Source organism: Cetorhinus maximus, chromosome 1 (genome assembly GCF_964194155.1).
Source record: "Cetorhinus maximus chromosome 1, sCetMax3.hap1.1, whole genome shotgun sequence".
Classification (NCBI taxonomy): domain Eukaryota; kingdom Metazoa; phylum Chordata; class Chondrichthyes; order Lamniformes; family Cetorhinidae; genus Cetorhinus; species Cetorhinus maximus.
In genome coordinates, this window is record NC_135879.1 from 154,336,226 (window position 1) to 154,361,924 (window position 25,699).

The window sequence follows — 25,699 nt, forward strand, 5'->3', positions numbered from 1 at the left end:
GACAAGTGCCCAGGTCCTGATGAACTTCATCCTAGGGTCTAAAAAGTAGTGGCTAGTGAGATAGTTGATGCATTGGTTTTAATTTTCCAAAAGTCGCTAGATTTTGGGAAGGTCCCATTAGATTGGAAAACAGCAAATGTAATTCCATTATTCAAAAAGGGAGGGAGACACAACAGGAAATTACATACCAGTTAGTTTAATGTCTCATAGGGGAAATGTTGGACGCTATTATTAAAGAAGCTATAACGGCACTTGGATAAGTTCAAGGTAATCAGGGAGAATCAACATGCTTTTGTGGAAGAGAGATCATGTTTAACCAACTTATTAGAGTTCTTTGAAGAACTAACATGTGCTTAGGATAAAGGGGAAATCAGTGAACGTACTGTACTTTGGATTTCCAGAAGGCATTTGATAAAGTGCCACATCAGAGGTTATTGCGGAAAATAAAAGCTCATGGTATAGGGGGTAAAATATTGGCATGGATAGAAGACTGGCTACCTAACAGGAAGCAGAGAGTAGGCATAAATGGGTCTTTTTCAGGTTGGCAGGAACTAGCGAGTGATGTCCCACAGGGGTCAGAACTGGGGCTTTAATTGTTTTCAGGATGAAGGGATGGATCGGATGGTTGCCAAATTTTCTGATGACACAAAGATAGGTAGGAAAGTAAGTTGTGAAGAGGATACAAAGAGGCTACAAAAGTATATAGATAGGTTGAGTGGGCAAAGATCTGGCAAATGGAGGGAGGCGGTAGCATAGTGGTATTATCACTGGACTAGTATTCCAGAGACCTAGGTAATTCCCTGGGGAGACGGGCTCGAATCCCACCATGGCAGATGGTGAAATTTGAATCCAATAAAAATCTGGAATTAAAAGTCTGACGATGACCATGAAACCATTGCCGATTGTCACAGAAACCCACCTGGTTCACTAATGTCCTTTAGGGAAGGAAATCTGCTGTCCTTACCTGGTCTGGCCTACATGTGGCTCCAGGCCCACAACAATGTGGTTGACTCTTAAAATGCCCTCTGAACAAAGGCGATTAGGGATGGACAATAAATGCTGGCCTAGCCAGCAATGCTCACATCTCCAACAAATAAAAAAATGTGGGAAACTCTTTCGAGTAATCAACAGTCGCAGATTGCAACTCTTTTCGAGTACAATCACAGTTCTTGGTTTCCGGGAGTGGGACATGAACCCACAACCCTCTGATTCAAAGGCGAGGGCGCTATGAACTGAGCCACAGCTGACGTGAAATTGTCCAGGGGTTATACAGACTCTGCTTGCAGCTGCAGATAGTTAATTAGATAACTGGCTTAAACAGGCTTTTAGAAGCTAGATTCAGAGAGCATAAAAGCAGGCCAAAGCAGCACTGCTTTGTCTGTCCTGGAATGTTGCTTTGAGCCTCATTAGAGTGCTTAAGTTGAGTTTGGCGAGAGGGAGTTCAGTGAAAAGGGAAGGTGATCCTAGCATTTTCCACCTTTCCTCAAAAAGAGCAGCCTTGGTAAATAGGGCCTGATGAGTATTTCCTCTCTCTAATATTCTAAACTAGAGGAAGTATAAGTAAAAGGGAGTCATTTAAAGGGTAAGTCATGACAGGGCAGCTCGGCCAAGTGGAATACTCCTTCTGTGAGATGTGGGAAGTCAGGCACACTTCTGGTGTCCAGGGCGACCACATGTGCAGAAAGTGTCTCCAACTGCAGCTACCTGAAATCTGCGTTTAGAAGCTGGAGCGGCGCCTGAAGCCACTATGAAGCATCTGCAAAGATGAGATTTTCGTGGATAGCACGTACAATGAGGTGGTCACACCGCTGATAAAGTGTGCACAGGCAGAAAGGAAATGGGTGACTGCCAGACAGAGTAAAAGCACTCAGCAGGTCGTGCAGGTCCCCTGGGTCCTTCACGCTCTATAGCATTCTGTTTTGGATAGTGCTGGGGGAGGGCTTCTCAGGGGAGTGCAGCAAGAGCCAAATCTGTGGCACCACGAGAAGCCCAGCTGCACAGGGGGAATCGTGGGAGAGCAATAGTGATAGGGGATTCTAACGTAAGGGGAACAGATAGACATTTCTCCATCTGCAGATGTGACACCAGGATGGAATGCTGCCTCCGTGGTGCCAGGGTCAACAATGTCACTGAGCAGCTGCAGGGCATTCTGAAAGTGGAGGATGAACAGCCAGAGGTTGTGATCCATATCGGTACCAATGACATAAGTAAAAAGGATGAGGTCCTGAAGGCAGAATTTAGGGAGCTAGGAAGTAAGTTAAAAAGCAGGATCTCAAAAGTAGTAATCTCAGGATTACTCCCAGTGCTAACAAGATCAGGAATAGGAGAATAGACCAGATGAATGAATGTGTGGCTGGAGAGATGGTGTAGGGAGGGAGGGATTTAGATTCCTCAGACATTGGGACCGATTCTGGGGAAGATGGGACCTATACAAGCTCAACAGGTTGCAACCCAGCAGGACTGGGACCTATATCCCCACAGGGGTATTCGCTGGTACTGTGGGGGAGGTTTTTTTTAATTCATTCATGGGATGTGGACATCACTGGCTCAGCCAACATTTAAATGCCCACTAAAAAAGGGGATTGGCAATAGGAGTCAACCACATTGCTGTTGGTCTCGAGTCACATGTAGGCCAGACCAGATAAGGACAGCAGATTTCCTTCCCTGAAGGACATTAGTGAGCCCAATGGGTTTGTGTGTTTCGTGGTCATCAGACTTTTAATTCCAGATTTTTATTGATTCAAATTTCACCATCTGCCATGGTGGGATTCAAATGCAGATCCCCAGAGCATTGCCCTAGGTCTCTGGAATACAATTCCAGAGACAATACCACTATGCCACCACCTCCCCAGGGTTTAAACTAGATTGGCAGGGGGATGGTAACCTGAGCAGGGTGACACAAGAGAGGGAAATGAAGATAGGAATGAAAGACTGAAAAGTAGAAAGCACAAGTGGAAGGCAGAGGAAACAAGGGATAGCAGCAAATAGGGCCATAGTACAAAAAAGGTGTGCAAAAATTTTTAAGAAGTCTAAAGTCACTGCATCTGAATGCAGAGAACATTCACAATAAAGTAGATGAATTAACAGCACAAATGGGTGCAATCACAATCATATCGTACCTTTTTACAGAGAAATGACGTGAGGGTGACCAAGGCTGGGAACTCAATATCCAAGGGTACTTGATATTTAGGAAGGACAGGCAAAAATCGAAAGGGCGGCATTGTTAGTTGAGGATGAAATCAATGCAATTGTGAGGGGATAGTGGCTGAGAAAATCTTGGATGTAGAATCAGTCTGGGTGGAGCTAAACAGCAAAAAACAGACAGAAAACATTCATGGGAATTGTGTAGACCTCCCAACAGTAGTGGCAAGTTAGGGGACGGCATTAAACAGGAAATTAGAGATGCTTATAACAGGGGTGCTCCAATAATCATGGGTGACTTTAATCTACATATAGACTGGGCAAACCAAATTAGCAATACTGTGGCAGATGAGTTCCTGGAGTGTACGCGAGATGGTTTTTTAGACCAGTACATCAAGAAACCAACTAGGGAACAGGCTATCCTAGGTTTGGTAGTGTGCAATGAAATGGCGTCAATTAATAATCTTGTGTGTGGTCCTTTAGGGAATAGTGACCATAACATGTTAGAATTCTTCATTCGGTTGGAAAGCGAAATAGTCCAATCTGAATCTAGGGTCCTAAATCTAATGGAAACTATGAATGCCTGAGGCGTGAGTTGGCTAAGATAGATTGGGGAACTTCATTAAAAGGCATGACGGTGGATAGACAATGGCTAATACTCAAGGAACCAATGTATGCATTGCAACAGTTATACAATCCTTTCTGATGTAAAAACACAACAGGAAAGGCAACCCAGCCATGGCTAACAAAAGAAATGAAGGAAAGTATTAGATCTGAATAGGGAGTCTTACAAAGTTGCTAGAGAAGTAGCAAACCTGAGGATTGCAGTTCAGAATTCAACAAAGGAGGGCCAAGAGATTGATTAAGAGGGGAAAGAGTATGAGTGTAAACTGGCAAGGAACATATAGAAGCTTTTACAGTCTGCTTGTAAGTATGTAAAAAGAGAAAGACTGACTGAAGACAAATGTAGATCCCTTACAGTCTGAAACAGGAGAATTTATAACAGGAGGAAATGGCAGAATAATTAAACAACTACTTTAGTTCTGTCTTCACACAGAGGAAGACAGAAATAACTTCCCAAAAATACTAGGGAACCAAGGGTCTAGTGAGGAGGAGGATTTGAAGGAAATTAGTATTACTAAAACAATAGTGCTGGAGAAATTTATGGGACTGAAAGCTGATAAGCCGCCAGGGCCTGATAATCCACATCCCAGGCTACTAAAAGATGACGGCCATGGAAATAGTGGGTGGGTTGGTTGTCGTCTTCCAAAATTCTGTAGATTCTGGAACAGTTCCGGCAGATTGGAGAGTGGCAAATGTAACCCCACTATTTAAAAAAGGGAGGGAGGGACAAAACAGTGAATTATACAGCAGTTAGCCTAACCTCAGCAGTAGGAAAAATGCTAGAGTTTATTATAAAGGATGTGATAACAGGACACTTAGACAATATCAACTGAATTAGACAAAGTCAACATAGATTTATGAAAGGGGAAGAATATCAACTGGATTAGACAAAGTCAACATAGATTTATGAAAGGGGAACAATGTTTGACAAACTTACTGGAGTTTTGAGGACCTAACTAGCAGAACAAATGGGGGAGAACCAGTGGATACAGTGTATTTGGATTTTTAGAAAGCTTTTGATAAAGTCCCACATAAGAGGTTAGTGTGTAAAATTGAAGCACATGTGACTGGAGGTAATATATTGGCATGGATTGAGAACTGGTTAGCAGACAGGAAGCAAGAGTAGTAAGAATAAATGGAGAGGCAAGCAGTGACTAGTGGATCAGTGCTTGTGCTTCAGCTATTCACAATGTATATCAATGATTTGGATGAGGGAGCCAAATGCAATATTTTCAAGTTTGCTGATGACACGAAACTAGGTGGGAATGAGAGTGGTGAGGAGAATGTCAATAGGCTTCAAGGCAATTTAGACAGGTTGAGTAAGTGGGCAAATACATGGCAGATGCAGTATAACGTTGACAAGTGTGAAGTTATCCACTTCGGTAGGAAAAATAGAATGACAGAGTATTATTTAATTGGTGATAGATTGGGAAATGTTGATGTATGAAGGGGCTTGGGCGTCCTTGTACACCAATCACTGAAAGCAATCATGCAAGTGCAGCAAGCAGTTAAGGCGGCAAATGGTATGTTGGCCTTCATTGCGAGAGGACTGGAGTACAGGAGCAAGGATGTCTTACTGCAGCTGTACAGGGCCCTAGTGAGATCACACCTGGAGTATTTTATACAATTTTGGTCTCCTTCCCCAGGAAAAGATATACTTGCCTTAGGAGGGAGTGCAGTCAAGGTTCACCAGACTGATTCCTGGGATGGCAGGATTGTCGTATGAGCAGAGATTGGGCCAACTACACCTATATTCATTGGAGTTTAGAAGAATGAGGGGAGATCACATTGAAACATTTAAAACTCTGGTAGGGCTGGACAGACTGGATGCAGGGATATTTTTTCCTCTGGCTAATGAGTCAAGACAAAGGGATCACAGTCTCACGGTACGGGGTAGGGCATTTAGGACAGATGAGAAATGTTTTCACTTAGGTGATGGTGTACCTGTAGAATCCTCTACCACAGAAGGCTGTGGAGGCCAAGTCACATTAATATGCTTGAGAAGGAAATAGATAGATCGAGACTCAAAGCGTTAAGGGGTATGGGAAGAAAGCGGGAGTATGGCATTGAGGTAGAGGATCAGCCATGATCATATTGAATGGTGGAGCAGGCTCAAAGGACTGAATGACCTACTCCTGCTCCTATTTTCTATGTTTCTATGAGGTAGTGCATTCCAGAACAATTTGCTGTGTACAAAAAATGTTCCATGTCACCTCTGGTTCTTTTGCCAATCAAATCTGGTTGCTGACCCTTTGCCACCATATAGAGCATCCCTCATTACTCTATTAAACCCATTCTAAACTCCACAATCAAATCTCTTCTTACACAGGGTTAAGGGCAGCAGCCTTATCCTTTGTATCCTCCTGATAAATCTCTTCTGTACCCTTTCCAACACCTTTCACATCCTTCTATCATCCAAACTCCTGGGGAGGAATGAGAAAAAGCAGAGGGGCTTGCATTTCCGTCTCACCTTTTGCAAACTCGGGACACCCTACAGAACATTACAGCAAATTAAGCACTCCTGAAGTGTGATCACTTGTTACTTAGGCCAATGTGGCAGCCAATTTGCACAGAGCAAGGTCCTGCAACAGCATAGAAATATATGAACAGATAATGGCTTCAATGGGCCCTGATCAAAAGATAGATGTTGGCCAGGACATTTGGAGACTCATGTAGTGCCACAAGATCTTTCACATCTACCTGAAGACAATTTAATGTCTCAACCAGACTGAGCCTGGCAATAAAAAGCTAATGATTGTCAAATCAACTTCTTTGGCATCCAAGATTCACTATTACAAATGTAGAGTGTCATTCCTTCAAGTCACGAATTGAGACATTAAACTCAAATCTCAATTTTTACTTCTGCTCAAGTCTTGCCTCCTTCAATCCAAACAGTCTTTCTCTCTTGAAATTTCAGTGAAATGTCCTCACTTTCAACTCCTTCAATCTCATTGGTCAAGGGGATATCCTTGGTTCCCCTGTTGACTCAGGTCCCAGACGTCCTACTTCCCATGCTGTGTTGTATTATATTATCTTGCTTAATGTTATTGTTGAATGTTTGAGCTTGAAAGGTGCAGGAACAAGGCTATCCAACAGCAGATGCTGTGCTACAGCAAATTCTGCCCCAATGCGTTGCATCAGAAGCTGTCATTGAGGAAATGGGAATAAAACTCTCGAGCAACCAAATTAGCAGCCCATTTTATTAATCAAGTCCTATCTCATTTTTGTCTGCACTGGAGTGCTGCTTTGGGCTTCAGTAGTGTGCTTAGGTTGGAGTTTGGTGACTGAGGGAGATCGATGAGGAGCGAACGAGGTGATCCTTTGAGTACCGTGAGTACGGTTGGGTAAGTATTTACTACTTTTATCACTTATAGTTTTAAAGGTCTTATTTTATGGTTCATTGTTTGTACGGGCTATATTCTGTAACAACGAGAAGCAGGGAAGTAGGGCCCTAGAGTAATTGATATTAAGTATGTTCCAAAAGGTTTAATTTAATTTAAAGGGGTAAGTTGTGGCAGGAGAGGTCAAAGCCATGGTGTGCTCCTCCTGCTCTATGTGGGAAGCCGGGAACATTTCTAGTGCCTGGGGCCAGCATGCGTGCGAGAAGCATCTCTAGCTGCAGCTCCTGGAAGCCGGGGTTTCAGAGCCGGAGCAGTGGCTGGGGACACTGTGGAGCATCCGCGAGGCAGAGAGTATTGTGGATAGCACGTATAGAGAGATGGTCACACTGCAGGCTAAGAGTCCACAGGCAGGAAGGGAATGGATGACTACCAAGTAGAGTAAGAGGACTAGGCACGCAGTGCAAGAATCTCCTGTGGCTATTCCCCTGCAAAACAAATTTACTGCTTTGGATACAGTTGAGGGGAATGGCCTCAGGGGAAAGCAACAACAGCCAAATTAGTTGCACCACAGTTGGCTCTGCTGCACAGGGGAGGGGTAAAAGGTGTGGGAATACAATAGTTATAGGAGGTTCAATTGTAAGGGGAATTGATAGGCTTTTCTGTGGCCACAAATGAGACCCCAGGATAGTATGTTGCCTCCCTGGTGCTAGGGTCAAGGATGTCTCAGAACGGCTACAGGACATTCTGAAGGGGGGAGGGTGAATAGCGAGTGGTCGTGGTACACATTGGTACAAACGATGTAGGTAAAAAAAAAGGGATGAGTTCCTAAAAGCAGAATATAGGGGGTTAGGAAATTGAAAAGTAGGACCTCAAAAAGGTAGTGATCTCAGGATTACTACCAGTGCCACGTACTAGTCAGAGTAGAAACAGCAGGATATGTTGGATGAATACGTGACTGAAGAGATGATGAGGAGGGGAGGGGGGTTTCAGATTCCTGGGACATTGGGACCAGTTCTGGGGGAGGTGGGACCAGTACAAACTGCACAGGTTACACCTGGGCAGGACCAGAACTGATGTCCTAGGGGGAAATATTTGCTAGAGTGGTTGGGGAGGGTTTAAACTAAAATGGCAAGGGGATGGGAACCTATGCAAGGAGTCAGAGGAGGAGGACTCAAGGACAAGAACAAAAAACAGAAAGGGGAATAAGAAAAGTGATAGGCAGAGAAATCAAGGGCAAGAATCAAACAGGGCCTCAGTGAAAAATAGTGGGAATGGGACAAGTAATGTTAAAAAGACAAGCCTTAACACTTTGTGCCTTAACGCGAGGAGCATTCACAATAAAGTGGATGAGTTAACCGCACAAATACGCGTAAACAGGTATGATGCAGTCGGGATTACAGAGACATGACTGCAGGGTGACCAGGGATGGGTACTGAACATCCAGGGGTATTCAGTATTTAGGAAGGACAGACAAAGAGGAGAAGGCAGTGGAGTTGCGTTGCTGGTTAAAGGAGGAAATGAATGCAATACTGAGGAAAGATATTAGCTCTGACGATGTGAAATCTGTATGGGTAGAGCTGAAACACTAAGGGGCAAAACGTTAGTGGGGCTTGTATATAGACCCCCAAACTGTAGTGGTGATGTTGGGAATGGCATTAAACAAGAACTTAGAGATGCATGCAATAAAGGAACATCTGTAATTATGGGTGACTTTAATCTGCATATAGATTGGGCAAATCAAATTAGTAACAATACTGCAAAGGAGGAATTCCTGCAGTATATGCGGGATGGTTTTCTGGATCAATATGTTGAGGAGCCAACTAAAGAACAGGCCATCCTAGACTGAGTATTGTGTAATGAGAAAGGAATAATTGGCAACTAGGAAACTATAGACCAGTTAGTTTAACGTCTGTCATTGGGAAATTGTTGGAATCCATTATTAAGGAAGTAGTAATGGGACATTTGGAAAGTCAAAATGCAATCCATCAGAGTCAGCATGGTTTTAAGAAGAGTAAATCGTGTTTGACTAATTTGCTAGAGTTCTTTGAAGATGTGACAAGCCAAGTGGATAATGGGGATCCTGTAGATGTAGTATATCTGGCCTTCCAGAAGGCCTTTGATAAGGTGCCGCACAAAGGATTAATACACAAGATAAGATCTCACAGATTTAGGGGTAATAAATTAGCTTGGATAGAGGATTGGCTAACGAACAGAAAGCAGAGTGTTGAGATAAATGGGTCTTTTTCTGGATGGCAAGCTGTAACTAGTGGGGTGCCACAGGGTTTGGTCCTTGGGCCCCAACTATTTACAATCTATACTAATGACTTGGATTCAGGGATAGAAGGTACTATAGCTAAATTTGCAGATGACATCAAAATAGGTGGGAAAGTAACTTGTAATGAAGAAATAAGAAATTTACAAATGGATATGGACAGGTTAGGCAAATAGGCCTAAATTTGGCAGATGGCGTTTAATGTGGATAAGTGAGAGGTTATCCATTTTGGTCGGAAGAATAAAAAGGCGACTTATTATTTAAATAGAGAGAAACTTCAGAATGCTTCAGTGCAAAGGGATCTGGGTGTCCTCATGCATGAATCGCTGAAAGCTAGTTAACAGGTACAGCAGGTAATAAGGAAGGCAAATTGAATTTTGGCATTTATTGCTCAAGGAAGAGAGTATAAAAATACGGAAATGTTGTTGCAACTGTACAAGGCATTGGTGAGACCGCGCCTGGAGTACTGTGCACAGTTTTGGTCCCCTTACTTGAGGAAGGATGTAGTTGCATTGGAGGCAGTTCAGAGGAGGTTCACTAGATTGATTCCAGAGATGCGGGGCTTGTCTTATGAGGAGAGATTGAGCAGTTTAGGCCTATACTCCAGAGTTTAGAAGGATGAGAGGAGATCTAATTGAGGTATACAAGACGCTAAGGCGGATAGACAAAGTAGACGTGGAGCGGATGTTTCCCCTTCTGGGGCTTTCTAGAACGAGGGGCCATAGTTTTAGGCAAAGGGTTGGTAGATTTAAATTAAAGATGAGGAGGAATTACTTTTTTCAGAGGGTCGTGAATCTGTGGAATTCACCAGCTTAGTGCAGTGGATGCCGGGACGCTGAATAAATTTGAGGAGATAGACAGATTTTTAATTAGTAACGAGTTGAAAGGTTATGGGGACAGGGTGGGAAATTGGAGTTGAGGGCGAAATGAGATCAGCCATGCTCGTATTGAATGGCGGGGCAGGCTCAAGGGGCTGAATTGCCTACTCCTGCTCCTAGTTAAAAACAAAAACAGAATTACCTGGAAAAACTCAGCAGGTCTGGCAGCATCGGCGGAGAAGAAATCAGTTAACGTTTCGAGCCTTCATGGCCCTTCGGCAGAACTGAAGCATAGTTAGAAGAAGGGAGAAATACCACGGTCGTTGACAGGGCCCTCAACCGTGTCCGGCCCATATCCCGCGCATCCTCCCTCACGCCTTCTCCTCCTTCCCAGAAACATGATAGGGTCCCCCTTGTCCTCACTTATCACCCCACCAGCCTCCGCATTCAAAGGATCATCCTCCGCCATTTCCGCCAACTCCAGCATGATTCCACCACCAAACACATCTTCCCTTCACCCCCCCTGACGGCATTCCGTAGGGATCGTTCCCTCCGTACACCCTGGTCCACTCCTCCATCACCCCCTACTCCTCAACCCCCACTTATGGCACCTCCCCATGCCCATGCAGAAAATGCAACACCTGCCCCTTCACTTCCTCTCTCCTCACCGTCCAAGGGCCCAAACACTCCTTTCAAGTGAAGCAGCATTTCACTTGCATTTCCCCTAACTTAGTCTACTGCATTCGTTGCTCCCAATGCGGTCTCCTCTACATTGGAGAGACCAAACGCAAACTGGGCGACCGTTTTGCGGAACACCTGCGGTCTGTCCGCAAGAAAGACCCAAACCTCCCTGTCGCTTGCCATTTTAACACTCCACCCTGTTCTCTTGCCCACATGTCTGTCCTTGGCTTGCTGCATTGTTCCAGTGAAGCCCATCTTCCGACTAGGCACTTTACAGCCTTCCGGGCTGAATATTGAATTCAACAACTTTAGATCTTAAACTCCCCCTCCCCCCATCCCCACCCCGTTTCTTCTCCCCCCCCCCACCCCCCGCTTTTTTTTTTCAATAATTTATATAGATTCTTCTTTCCCCACCTATTTCCATTATTTTTAAATCTAAAACTAAAACCTTGTTAGCCTTTCCACCCCACCCCCACTAGAGCTGTACTTTGAATATCCTGTCCTCCATTCTTAATTAGCACTTTTCTCAGACAAAGCACCTCTTTGACCCTTTTGTCTGTGACATCTTTTGATTATCTGCTCATTTCCACAATCACCACACCCTCAATGTCTCTCTCTCTCTCTCTCTCCCCCCCCCCCCCCCCCAACACCTTAAACCAATTTATATTTCTCCCTTCTTCTAACTATGCTTCAGTTCTGCCGAAGGGCCATGAAGGCTCGAAACGTTAACTGATTTCTTCTCCGCCGATGCTGCCAGACCTGCTGAGTTTTTCCAGGTAATTCTGTTTTTGTTTTGGATTTCCAGCATCCGCAGTAGCTTTTAGCTTTTTGTTTTTATCTTTGTGTTTAATTGACTGCCACCCCGCCTGCTCCTAGTTCTTATGTTATGTTCTTAACCTAGTTGTGCGAGGCCCCTTGAGGATGACCGACCTTAATATGATAGAATTCTTCATCAAGATGGAGAGTGACGTAGTTGATTCTGAGATTAGGGTCCTGAATCTTAATAAAGGAAACTACGGTGGTATGAGGCGCGAGTTGGCTATGATGGATTGGGAAACGTTACTTAAAGGGATGATGGTGGATAGGCAATGGCAAACATTAAAAAAGCGCATGGGTGAACTGCAATTTTTTATTCCTGTCTGGCGCAAAAGTAAAACAGGAAAGGTGGCCAAACCATGGCTTACAAGGGAAATTAGAGATAGTATTAGATCCAAGGAAGAGGCATACAAATTGGCCAGAAAAAAAACAATAGACCTGAGGATTGGGAGCAGTTTAGAATTCAACAAAGGAGGACCGAGGGATTGATTAAGAAGGGGAAAATAAAAATACGAGAGTAAGGTTGCGGGGAACATAAAAACTGACTGTAAAAGTCGGTATGTGAAGAGAAGAAGATTGGTGAAGACAGACGTAGGTCCCTTTACAGTCAGAAGCAGGGGAATTTATAATGGGGAACAAAGAATTGGCTGACCAACTAAATACATATTTTGGTTCTGTCTTCACAAAGGAGGACACAAATAACATACCAGAAATGTTGGGGAACACAGGGTTTAGTGAGAGGGAGGAACTGAAAGAAATCAGTATTAGTAGGGAAAATGGTGTTGGGGAAATTGATGGGATTGAAGGCTGATAAATCCCCAGGGCCTGATAATCTACATCCCAGAGTACCTAAGGAAGTGGCCCTAGAAATAGTGGATGCATTGGTGGTCATCTTCTGAGATTCTATAGACTCTGGAACAGTTCCTACAGATTGGAGGGTGCTAATGTAACCCCACTATTTAAAAAGGGAGGTAGAGAGAAAACTGGGAATTATAGACCAATCAGCCTAACGTCGGTAGGGGGGAAAATTCTAGAGTCCGGTACAAAAGATTTAATAGCTGAGCACTTGGAAACAGTGGCAGAATTGGACAGAGTCAGCATGGATTTACGAAAGGGAAGTCATGCTCGATGAATCTACTGGAATTTTGCGAGGATGTAACTAGTAGAGTTGATGAGGGGGAGCCAGTGGATGTGGGTTATTTGGACTTTCAGAAGGCTTTCGACAAAGTCCCACATCAGAGATTAAAATTAAAGTGCATGGGATCGGGGGTAGTGTATTGAGATGGATAGAAAACTGGTTGGCAGACAGGAAACAAAAGAGTAGGAATAAACGGGTCTTTTTCCGAATGGCAGGCAGTGACTAGTGGGGTACCACAGAGATTGATGCTGGGACCCCAGCTATTCACAATATATGTTAATGATTTAGATGAGAAACTAAATGTAATATCTCTAAATTTGCAGATGACACAAAGCTGGGTGGGAGGGTGAGCTGTGAGGAGGATGCAGAGATGCTTCAGTGTGATTTGGACAAGCTGAGTGAGTGGGCAAACGCATGGCAGATGCAGTATAATGTGGATAAATGTGAGGTTATCCTGTTTTTGCTACCAGAGTGGAAGGCAGGTTATTATCTGAATGGCTATAAATTGAGAGGGGGGAACATGCAACGAGACCTGGGTGTCCTTGTACAGCAGTCGCTGAAGGTAAGCATGCAGGTGCAGCAGGCGGTAAAGGCAGCAAATGGTATGTTAACCTTCATAGCCAGAGGATTAGAGTACAGGAGCAGGGATGTCTTGCTGTAATTATACAGGGCTGTGTTGAGACCACACTTGGAATATTGTGTGCAGTTTTGGTCTCCTTATCTGATGAAGCATATTCTTGCTAGAGAGGGAGCGCAGCAAAGGTTTACCAGACTGATTCCTAGGATGGCGGGACTGGCGTATGAGGAGAGATTGAGTCGGTTAGGATTATATTTGCTGGAGTTCAGCAGAATGAGAGGGGATCTCTTGGAAACCTGTAAAATTCTGACAGGACTAGGCAGGGTAGATGCAGGAAGGATGTTCCCGATGGTGGGGGAGTCCAATACCAGGGGTCACAGTCTGAGAATATGGGGTAACCATTTAGGACTGGGATGAGGGGAAATTTCTTCACCCAGAGAGTGGAGAGCCTGTGGAATTCATTACCACAGAAAGTAGTTGAGACCAAAACATTATGTTTTCAAGAAGGAGTTAGATATAGCTTTTGGGGTGAAAGGGATCAAAGGATGTGGGGAGAAAGCAGTAGCAGGCTATTGAGTTGGATCATCAGCCATGATCATAATGAATGGTGGAGCAGGCTCGAAGGGCCAAATGGCCTACTCCTGCTCCTAGTTTCTATGTTTCATTCAGGACAGCAACCACTTTACAAATTAGTTTTTGAAGTCTCTGCAGCTTGTTTTCAATAGTCAAAATAAATATTTTGTTAACTACAACATTAGCATTCACTAGGAATCAAGCGGTTTGTCATTTTTGCCCAGTATGTATGTACACTATGGAAAAAGGTAAAGTAACTGAATAAAACAAGTTTTTCATTCACCAGTACTTGCTTTGTGCATGTTTACTATGTAAAATGTAAAAGCTAAACACTTGCACTGGGACAGAGAGGCTGTTACAGCTGGAGTTGATTAGATTTCTCAAAAGTAGAGCAGCCTAATTTTTTCCATTTGCCAAACATGTGTACTATAGATTTGAAACAGAAATCAAAAACAAAAGTTTAGTTCAGCAATTCTTTCCACATTTGACCAACATTTTGAAGGCACAACAGGAATATATGATTTTTAAGTGAGAAATTGTTTGAATAGTCAACATTAATCCATGCTGCAATTCTCATATCAACTGGTTCAAACAATTTGTAACATAACTCTTCTACCTTATTTTTTCTGGCAGTAACTGTGCTTAAATTGCTGCAAATTGTCAAAAACACCAATTTGATAGTCAACAAATCAGACAGGAAATTTTCAATCCACGTCTTGTTCATAGTGGCACCACAACCTTTATCTTTGCATTTCATCCTACACAACAAAGCCTCTTCAGACATGGGATTAGCACATAATTAATTTGACAGCTATCACCAAGATCAATAAGTCTAGCCAATGAAACAAAAATTAGAAAATATAATTTACCTTTCAAATTGTGCGAAGCACTCAGTTGTCTTGTAGACCTTGAAGCTGAACCTGGAACATTTTGACTTGAGGTGGTAACATTTCTGTTCACTCCTTTAAGGAAAAGGCGTATAAAAAAATTAAGCCTGGTAAATGTACATTAATAGTCTACAACCACATTAAAACGGTTTGGAATTCTTTTTAAAACTGAACTTTTGCATTTAAAAACGATAACAAATCAGGAATCTTATTAACACCATAGAAACATCTTTACATCTTTTATAGGATGCACGAAGGTGACATCTGAGCTTATTTACTTCATTAACTCACCGCAACATAGAGCAGACACCATGAAGGGGAGAAAATTGGAAGAAGCTTGTATTTCTATAGCACCTTCAATGTAATACAATGTGTTATGATACTTTGCAAAAATGTTATAAAGCATATTGGAGCTGGATATGATTAGGTCAAAAAAAAATGGTCAAAGGTGTTAAACGGAGTGTGTTAAAAAGAGGAAAGGGATAGAGGCAAACAGGATTAGAGGGAATTCCAGAGCTTGAGGATTTGACCGAAGGCACAGCCACTAGCGGTGGTGCAATTAAAATGAAGGATGCTCAAGAGGCAAAATTAGATGAGTGCAGACATCAAAATTGGGGGCTGTAAGAGATTAGAGAGAGAGGGAGGGCTAAAACCACACTTTGATTTATAAAAAAGGAATGTTTGCTTTTATCCCCCCCAAATAAGCATTGCTGCCTGGGAGCCAAACTAAGTGAGCACAGGGGTGTGACGAATGATCCTTGGTGCCAGCAAGAACATGAGCAGACCTTTGGATAACCAAGTTAATGGAAGCTAAAATATAGGCAGCCAGCCAGGAGTGCACTGGAATAGGGGTAACAAAGGCATGGGTGAGGTTTCAGCAGCTGATGAGCTAAGGAGATAGAGACAGGCAATGTTACAGAGATGATCTGAACTCATCTCGGGGTCAGATACGACAACGCTGTGAACATTCTGGTTTAGCCGCAGATTGTTGACAGGGAGAGGAAGAGAGTCAGCAGCTAGAGAGCAGACTTTACAGTGGAGATTAAAGACAATGGTTTTAGTCTCCCCAATTTTTAGTTGGGGGCATTTCTGCTTCTACAGGACTGATGTCAGATGAGCAATCTGATCATTTCACAACAGTGAAAACGTCGAGGGAGTTGGTGGAGGGATTGAACTGGATATTGTCAGCATATGTAGAGGCAGAACGTAGATGAGAAATAAGGAGCCACTAAAGAGCATTGTGAGGGAGTGGGTGCAACCTTGAAGTCATGATTTATTATAGAAACCAACTTGTACAGAAAACAGCAACTTCGAATTTGAAATGTGCAGATTGATCTTTTTAAGTGGTAATCATACTGATTTATAGCAATACAAAAGCGGTCTTCAAGTGTATTGTGGAGCAATACTTGAAGATATCTTCTACCTCTCCCACCTCCCCCAAACTCCACCCTAGAAAAAAAAGTTAGGGTTTTGACATGCATGCATATATAATGCTATATGAATCTGGGTGTGCAAATAAAATGTTTTAAGAGTGTAGGAGCAGAGCATGCAGAGTGTGGACTTGTGGAGCCAAGTAGCAAAAATGTGGTTTTGCTGGCAGTGAACAAGTACATAACTACCAATGAGATCACTTATTAACTGACCCTTCCAAGCAATCGGCTTCCTTGAATGCAAGTTTTTGTGCAATTATTGAACCCTGCTAGATTAAGCAGAGAAATCATCATGACATAACTCAAACCAAAATCGAGCTCACACTATGTTTTACCCAATCTGCTTATCTTTCCATCATATGAATGGTCAACCAGTTTCTACTCTTCAAACCTTGGGACACAAGGGTGAGAAAGGACTGCTTCCTGTTAGGATATTATGTACATACATATGCACACACATTTGGGAATCAGGCTTCAACCCACCAAGCCTAGAATATGACAATCTTAAACCTGGTGCAAGATAAATATTTTTCCCTCTCCATTGCAAACCGACTGCATTCCCAGTTAATTTTAAAGATCAATTTGCAACTCTTAATCTGTACTTTTGTTTAATTACTCACAGGCCAAGTCACCTAAGCTTGTTTTGCAAATTGATTATGATTAAATAGAATTCTCAGAATAAGAAGTCATTATCGTTTACTTGGACTATTCTATAACCTTTCCAGTAACAAAACTAGATGTCACTTCCACAAAAACAGGAAAGTCAAAAACTACCAAAAAGGCTTAACCATTTGATGTATATCTTAAATACCAGGTTAGTTTTATTCACAAATTTGATAGAACATAGCCACAAACAATGAACCCACTGTCGTTGCAAGTTTTAAAACAAACTTAAGTTTTTGCTACAAGTGTAAATCTACCTCTGCATGGGGTCTTCACAGAAAGCACCTTATTTTTCTGCAATGACTTTGTACATGATGTTTGAACACCACAAGGGCTTGCAGAGAGCACACCTTTCCTAAGACCATCTCCTCTCCGATTTGTTGAAGCAACTGCAGCTGAAAAAAAGGTTTGTTTTAGCAACCAGCCACTGTTCTAAATTGCACAACACTAAATATCTACTGAAGACAGGAATATGGTGTGCTACAGACAAGAAGTTCATCCTCGTGAGAGTGAGGTTTTGTGCTTTTCCCAGGTACTGTTGTAGTCAGTTATGTAATGTCTAGTAAAGCTGTTAAGTCTCGAGTATCTGAAAGAAAGTGTAAGACTGAGCTTTCGGTAACCTTAAAATCTTAAGAGCTACGGCATTAAAAATCAAGCCCTAGCTGTCACCACTGCTTTGCAGGCTCAATTTTGAACTGTTAACAGCTGCCTCCTCCTGTAATTGAGTTTCAGTTACTGCTGTTCAATTATCTTGCAATGAAGTGGCTGAAATCAGACTTTTATTTCTGGTATGGCTTGACAGCTGGAAGCAATTTTTCATTCAAACACTGGACAGGTCTGTTTCCTTCCCTGTTCAGACAGGAGCTTCCACCAAACTAACTCAGGTTAGTCTATGTTACCTCATTTCATGTATTAGCCTTGGTAATCCACAACAGAATATTGTTTCAATTGATGTAACCTTGTTTAAACATACCTACATTTGCAGAACTGGTGTAAATTAATTTCAGGGAAGATCAGTAAATATCTACTTGTGTAGAAAACAAGTTATGCTTGCTATCTGATTTCACTCCTTTTGTGTAAAGATGATTTTCATTTCAGACAGCCATGTATATCTGAAGTAATCGTCCTACAAATGGAAGCAGTTCCAAGATTACAAAAGTCACATGACGAGCTAGGACCAGCGGAACGTCAGCTTTGGTTGACAGCATACATGATTTCCAAGATCAACCGATCTACTGCAAGTACCTCCCCATTCACAGAATTAAAGCCAACCTTCGACAGATTTTTATTTTAGCGAAAGGTTAGCACAGATTTGCTCTTAAAAAACGCGGGTGCTTCGCTACCGAATCAAGAGGACAGCATATATAATCGTCAACGGTGGTTCTGTATTCAATGCTGCCATGCTGTAAACATTTAAAGTTTTTACAATTTGGTTTGTTAAATATATAGCACCGAATAATCACCAACTGCACACTTGTTTAATTGCCTTTAGGGTTATAATGCATTCATGATCCGAGATCACAGTACGATTTGGTCCCAGGGGAGTCCACTTGTTTCTATAGTGATGCTTTCCCACCATCACAAAAATACAACTGCCTTTGTACTGCCATTCCCCATTTTTTAAACTGCGAGATCCTGAATTTCAGATTAAGCTCAAGTAAAATTCGTAAATCAAAAAATTAATTTATTAAAAATCAATTGGACCAAAAAAGCCGGACCCAAAACAAGAATCTGCAAGAACAAATAGCTCTTCTGGAACACACATGGATAACTTACTTTTTAATTGCTGATATTTAGGTCGCCCGATGAAGACTGCTAACAAAGGAACAATACAGAAACTATACGATCCAATTAATAAAAAGGTCACAAACATGACATCACTACGATTCCCCGAAGTGTTTGGTGGCACAAGTGTAGAATTGGAGAAAATACGTGGAGAAAAAGTGGTGTGGGTGCAGCTTCGAAGTCCTCCTGGTACAGTCATTGAAATGGTCCAGAATCAAGCAGACGAAGAAGTAGCATTTCACCCTTGCTCATGCTGCCATTTCCTACGCTGACCCTCAGTGAAATAGAGTGGAAATAAACTAATTTGCTAGGCATGCATGTGCGCTATGCTTCAGCCACACACACGCACAAAGAGATGGCCAATCAAAAGAAACAAAGCAGTAGCATGTAGAATCCAAGCTTCATTTAAAAAAACTGCACCAGGGCTCATGGTTGAGACCGATTTTTTGCGTTTGTAAATTTGTATAAATCACACCCTCAATTTTTGAACGGGCTATTGTAACGGTTACATCATATTACATCTTTTAATTCACTCGTTACAGAAGAGGGGATCATTGTGTTTTGCTAGATTGCCTTTGTTCAGAGCTGATTGCTGTGGAATGCTGCTCGTTTCTTCAGCGTTTAGACAGATGGACAAAATAACAACAGCACCAAAAAGAAAGCACATTCATGAATTTTACTCTGGTTAGATGTCATCAAGACATGGAAATTTAGTGTTTTAAGCTTGAGCAAATGCCATCTGCACCGAGGATCGTCAACCCTCCAGGACTGGCCTCAAGTCTCCTGCAATTGAAGATCTGCAGGACACTGCAGTGTGCAATTCTGGAGAAAAATCATAGTGGCATTAAAAAGGATTTTTAAAATTCTTCGCACATTTCTCTTTACCAGATGTAGAAATATTGAAAATGGGTGGCAGGGTGGGGGGGGGGGGAGAAAGAGAGAGAGAGAAGAGGCTGTTTGGCTGACAGTCAAGCACCACCCAATTGGGTAATGAGTCCTTTTGCTTTCCAATTGGCATAGGAAGGCAGTACGTCACAAGGATGGATGTGTTGGCGACAAATGGATGGAGCAAGGGGGCAAGTCATGTGATGAAATCTCCAGGAATACATTTAATCACAGTTGGCAATCCTATCTGCACCTCACATACAACTCTGCAGAACAGGTATCCATTTTTGGCAGTCAACATACATATCTTGCATACAGAAAGATGAATGCAAGTTTTAAACAGAGCAGAAGACTGGCACATTTAAGTGTTCCTGATTTTCAAAGTAAATATCTTAAACTCTACAGTTATCACTAAAGATTAAAACAAATCACTATTAACAGCTTTTCAATGGGCTTTTAACAAATAGACACTTACATTTATTACTATAAGTGCTCTGAACACTCTGAATTGAGACACCACTGCTGACTGATGACAAGCTATTGACTCTTTGTAACCTAGAAGCTGGAACAGGCAGTTTAGAGCCAGGTGTGCTTTTTATTGCATTATCTCCAAAGTTCAAAGCAGCTGTGACTGATGCAGGTCTTGGTTTTGCTTTAATAGAAATACCTTTTTGTTGATCTGTAAGAAATAAGGAATAAGGAACATTACATTTTAGTTTTAACATGTAAAAGCAAAATTTACATTAACAAATGACTCATCTGACAGGAGTTAAAATAGGTCAAGTTTTCTTCTGTTGGTGTCCAAAAAACCAGACATGTACGGACCAGAAGCAACCACCTTCAAGTTTTCCCACACCCAACAATAAAAGCAGCTCACCGCAATCTTCAAGGGCAATTAGGGATGGGCAATAAATGCCGGCCTTGCCAGCGACACCCACATCCCATGAACAAAAAAAAGACATCCACACTTTTCCATAATATTGTTTCAAGGTTTGACTCTGACAAAGCTCTAACAGAGCCCACCTGCAATATAGATGATTTCAAACAAGCTTTGCATACACTTTTATTCAGTACAGATGGAGTATGTACACCATTCCCAATTTTTAACAAAAACATTGCCTACCATAAAGTTTAAATCTTAGCCAATATGGCAAAAAGTCGTGATTTCTTTTTTGACCCCCAACCTTCCTTGTACTTCAAAAAAGTACTTAATTTCAAAGTTGTCATTGGCAAATGAACAGTTAGTGACAAGTCTTTACCTGTCAAAGTATTTTTTTAAAATTAGTCCAATATTTGCACTAATTCTGTTAAATTGCCAAAATATTACAGAAAATACATGTTGACACACTATTGAGCAAACTTTTGGATAACACCACTTGTTTTACAATTGATCTGTTGCCAGGGAAAGGAGAGTGGGAAATTTTTTTCAATGTTCCTCGATCCTTGCTTGAGCTAGTGCATGCATAGGTTGACTGTCGAGTATCGCTGGCAGTCATCCAATAATGGAAAAAAAAAACATTGCTCTAGTTTAGGGATGGGCACTATCCCTTTAAAATGAAGCCCAAAGTTTCTCCATGTTGTACTATAAACTCTGGAAGACAATGAGTGTAACTCACCATCAAACTAAAGAATGAAATGCAATGCTGCAAGTAGGGCCAGAATTTTGGCCATGCTGAAAAATTTCCAAAGGTAGTGCCTTTTTCCACGTGTAATCTTTATTCCCACAGTAGCAGACTCTTTGGATTCTTATGCAAGTTCATGATGATATACATTGCCACAAGAATTGAGGATGTGTGTCTGTTAATATCATAGTTTTGACACTTTTCCACTTGGTCAGCATAATACCACAGTCACTAGAATCGATAATTTGTGTACACAATAGCCACATTTTATAGGCATCAGGAGATTTTTTCATCCTTACCGCCTGCACGGTAACCAATGATGTCCGTTACCTGCCAGTTAGAATCTACCTGCTTTTCATTTGAAGAGAGAGTTGTCCAGTTTCATGGCTAAAATCAACTCAATTCTAACAGATAATCTGGTCTGTGATCGGTTTCTGACACCTTGATATGTCCAAATCATTTGCCATATTCTCCTACATTGCACTATGACTAAACATCAATAAACTTCATTGACTTGGGACATGCTGAGAAAATGAACAAGTTCTTGGTTTATAATCCTGCAGGGGAGAAAGAAAATGGTGCTCACTGGTATAAGTGAGAAAACATCAACATGAAAGGAACGATTGGGCAGATAGATACTTGGCCTCAGATGCTATGCCTCTTTCCAAGAAACAGTAAAAATTGTCTCAATGCCACAACAGCAAGAGGGTAGTTTGAGAAGCAGTGAAAAGAAATCAGCCACAAAATAGACATGAAACTGATACATGATATTCTGAAATAAACCTTCCTCCACTCACACAGCAAGAGGAGAAGACACCCTCTATGATGCTCCAAAATAATGACTATGGTATAAACAAGGTCAAAGTCCAAAATTAGCTAAATAGACCCCTAAAAAACTGAATCAATGATTCAATCAACACTGGAGATGGTATTTGAATGGCAACAGATTTACATGGTACCTATATTCAAAACAAGCAAAAAAAAACAGGGCAACTCCAAACGCATTAGCTTTCATTCCTTCTGATGAAAGGTCAATCTGAAGAGCTAACTTTCTCTCTCCACAGATACTGCCGACCTGAATATTTCCAGCACTTTATTTCCCCAATTGGCAGCATCTTGAGTACTTGCTTGGGTTTACCTTATTTCTTTTCCACATAAGTAACAGAATTGATAGTCAGAAGTAACAAGTAAATGACAACCATCAGTATGGATTCAAAAGGGGGAACCTGCCTGGCCAAACTCCTTGATTAAATAGAAGGGTTTTCCACCCTTCACCTTCCATCAGGGACAAGGTGTATTTGCTACTTCCAAGCTACTTACGTGCAAGACCTGGATTCAGATACAAGATAAAATGGACATATTTGCAGACAACACCAAACTCCAAAAGGAAATCACAAAATGAGTCGGACAAGATATATAGGCAGACAGAATAATGGCTGATGAAAAAAAGTAGGAACCCCAAATATCTGGGATTGAAAAGGGGCAACAAAGCAGCAGCTGATACCAGGGGGGAAAACTCAAAATGTGATATCATGGTCAATATAAAAAGTGAGGCGCACCAACAGCTACAGCTGATGAATCAGAGTTAATGTTTAATTTTTTAAAAACACTTATTTCAGTGCCAAGAGCATGGTATCAAAGCTTTAAGATCAAACAAAGGATGAAGCTGAGGATGAACCACATCGGCACTTAAGTATCTGCAGCTCAAGGGGCTTACAGTTCACGGATCGAGAGCCTGAAATGCAGACATTGCAGAGCATCATGGAGGGGGCAGGGAGCTACCCAAGCACTTCAATTTCATTGGGCAATGGAGTGAAAGAAGTCTGGTAGTCATGAACAGGAGGGTGTGACTGCAAATCAGTTAATCAGCAAAGCATGGCAATCCCAGATGTAGTGCCTTGGCCCATTTCCAACAGGTACAAGGTTCTTGCTGTGCATTTGGATGAGGGCAAAGTCTGCAGGGTGGGAGAGAAAACTCCCCAGGACACCATGGTACAAGAGGCCATTCAAGTGGGGAGGAGGAGGGAGTGGAAAAGAATGTGGCAGTGTTCGGAGATGCACAGTCAGGGGGTGGAGATTGAAGATTGTACATAATGTTCAGAACCATTTGCAACTCCTCAGATAGTAAAGAAGTCAGTGTCGATATGAAGCACACCTGGACAACATTCAGGCTTGGGTTAATTATGGCAATTAACACCATTGCCACACAAGTGCTGGGCAACGACCACCTCCAAGAGAGAATCCAACCCTCTCCCCTTGACATTCAATGGCATTAGCATTGCTGAATCCCCCACCATCAACATCCTTAGGGTTACAATTGACAAGAAAAAAATGACTGGGCCAACCATATAAATACTATGCTTGCAAAAGCAGTTCAGAGGCTGGGAATTCTGGAGAGAGGAACTCACCTCGCATCTACAAGGCACTAGTCAGGAGTCTGATGGAATACTTTCTACTTGCCAATGAGTGCTGCTCCAACACTCAAGCTCAACACCAGAGAACAACACAGCTTGCAAATGGCACCCCATCCACTGCCATCAACATTCATTCCCTCCACCACTGATAGTGGCAGCACTGTGTACCATCTAAAAGATGATTGAACTGCAGAAAAGACTGACAGGACCTTGCAATCCCGCCAAGAAAGAGGGCAGCAGATGCATGGGAACATCACCACCTGAAGTTCCCCTCTAAGTCTTGGAACTATATCGTCGCTCCTTCACTGTTGCAGGGTCAAAATCTTGGAACTTCCTTCCTAACAGTACTGGAGGGTGTTCCTGCAACACATGGACTTCAGCGGTTCAAGATGATGGCTCACCAAGACCTTCTAAAGGGCAATTATGGACAGACAATAAATGCAAGCCTAGCCACTGATGTCCACACCCTGTGGATAATTAAACAATCCCTCGACTATAACCCAAGCTACATCCAAATTGGTATAGGCATAAACAGATTAAGTAAACATAGCTCAAGGAGTGATATGGGAAAGGAAGGAAAGGTTGCCATTTCCTGGGACACCAGCACTGAGGCAGGAAAGAACTGTAGAGTCAAGACTTGCTCCACCTGAACCAGACTAACACCAGGATCCTATCAAAAAGGATAACAGAGCTGTCACCAAGACTTAGAACTGGCAAGTGTGGTTAGGGGTGGGTGGGAGTGAGGGGGAAGGGAAAAAAAAGGGGCTGAAGTGGAAAAATACAATGGATAACAAAAGAGAATAGGATGACAAGTCAGAAAAACTGAGCCTGAAGAAAAACATGGCCAGAGACCCACAGTTAAAAGCAATAGCAGGAAGTCAACGTGTGACGGAGAGAAAAATATGTGCCATTACAGGAAAGCAGGCAAGTGATTGGTTGGTGAATATTTTTCTAAACCATGTTATCATTTAAACCAGGAGTTGGGAAATTTCAAATCAAGGAAAATACATCATTAAATGGATTAGAGCCATAGCACAGAGCAGGTCTGGAAGCATAATTAATATATTAAGCAAGGTACTGACTAGATTCTTGAAATGCGAATAGACTTTTTAGACCACGCATGGACAGGTGAGACTTGTTGCTTGCACTTCATGCGCCATTTGGCAACTTCAGAACACTTCATGCAGCTTGGCAGATCCTGTGTGTAGAAAGTGCCTCCAGCTGCTCAAGCTTGAGCTCAAGAGCTGAAGTCACTGCAGCACATCATGGAGGATGTGTTTTTTCTGGATTATTCCAGCTGGTGGTCACCCAACAGGCAGAGAGTTCAGACAGCTATGCCTCTACTGGCGTAAGAGTGGGATGAGGCAGGAAATACAGTAGTCTTTTAGTCAGCATTGACTGCTAGGAGTGCTGATAACGGCAAGGAGTATAGTTCAACCCATGGCACCAATGCGCAAGAGACTGAAGGGGGAGTGAGGGGAGCAAACAGCAAAAAGAGTACAAATGCAGTTGTCAGAGATTCCATAGTTAGGGGGTCAGATATTTCTGTAGTCAAACTCAAGCCCTGCACTGTGTTGCCTCCCTGGTGCCAGGCCCAAGAATAGAGTGAGTACAGAATATTCTGCAGAGGGAAAGGAGTGAGCCAGGAGATGGATTACATCAGCACCGACTACATGGGGAGAACAAGTATTGGAGGTCCTATAATCAGAGTGATAGAGGAAGGAATCTCTGATTACTCCCTAGTGTCACACAGTGACTGTGCAAATTGGAAAATGGGAAGGGTCAATGCATGCTGCATAAGTGAGAAGCTTCAGAAACAGTTCTGGGGTAGGAACCAATTACTCAAAAGGTATGGGTTGCGGCTCAGCAGGACCCCGAACAATGTCATCAGAGGGAGGTTGCAAACTAAAATCGGCAGGGGTGGGCACCAGTCTACTTGGCAAATTTTTCTTAACCTCCCTTAGACTAAGTACCACATGAAAGGTTGGTTAACAAAATGGAGGCTCTTGGAGGTGGTGGTCAGTGACAACTT

The 25,699-nt window shown here is 42.4% G+C and overlaps 1 protein-coding gene across 2 annotated transcripts in view; it reads right to left on the minus strand.

Annotated features, from left to right (window-relative positions):
• The window catches only part of LOC144684562 (microtubule-associated tumor suppressor 1 homolog), a 213,847-nt gene that overhangs the window by 119,213 nt on the left and 68,935 nt on the right, over window positions 1-25,699 (minus strand). For both annotated transcript variants that reach the window (XM_078548503.1, XM_078548511.1), the window contains exons 4-6: window positions 20,107-20,310; window positions 17,219-17,356; window positions 14,851-14,943 (exon numbers count right to left, since the gene is read on the minus strand). In XM_078548503.1, coding sequence (XP_078404629.1) covers window positions 14,851-14,943; window positions 17,219-17,356; window positions 20,107-20,310 — 435 coding nt within the window. The remainder of the gene's footprint in view (window positions 1-14,850; window positions 14,944-17,218; window positions 17,357-20,106; window positions 20,311-25,699) is intronic.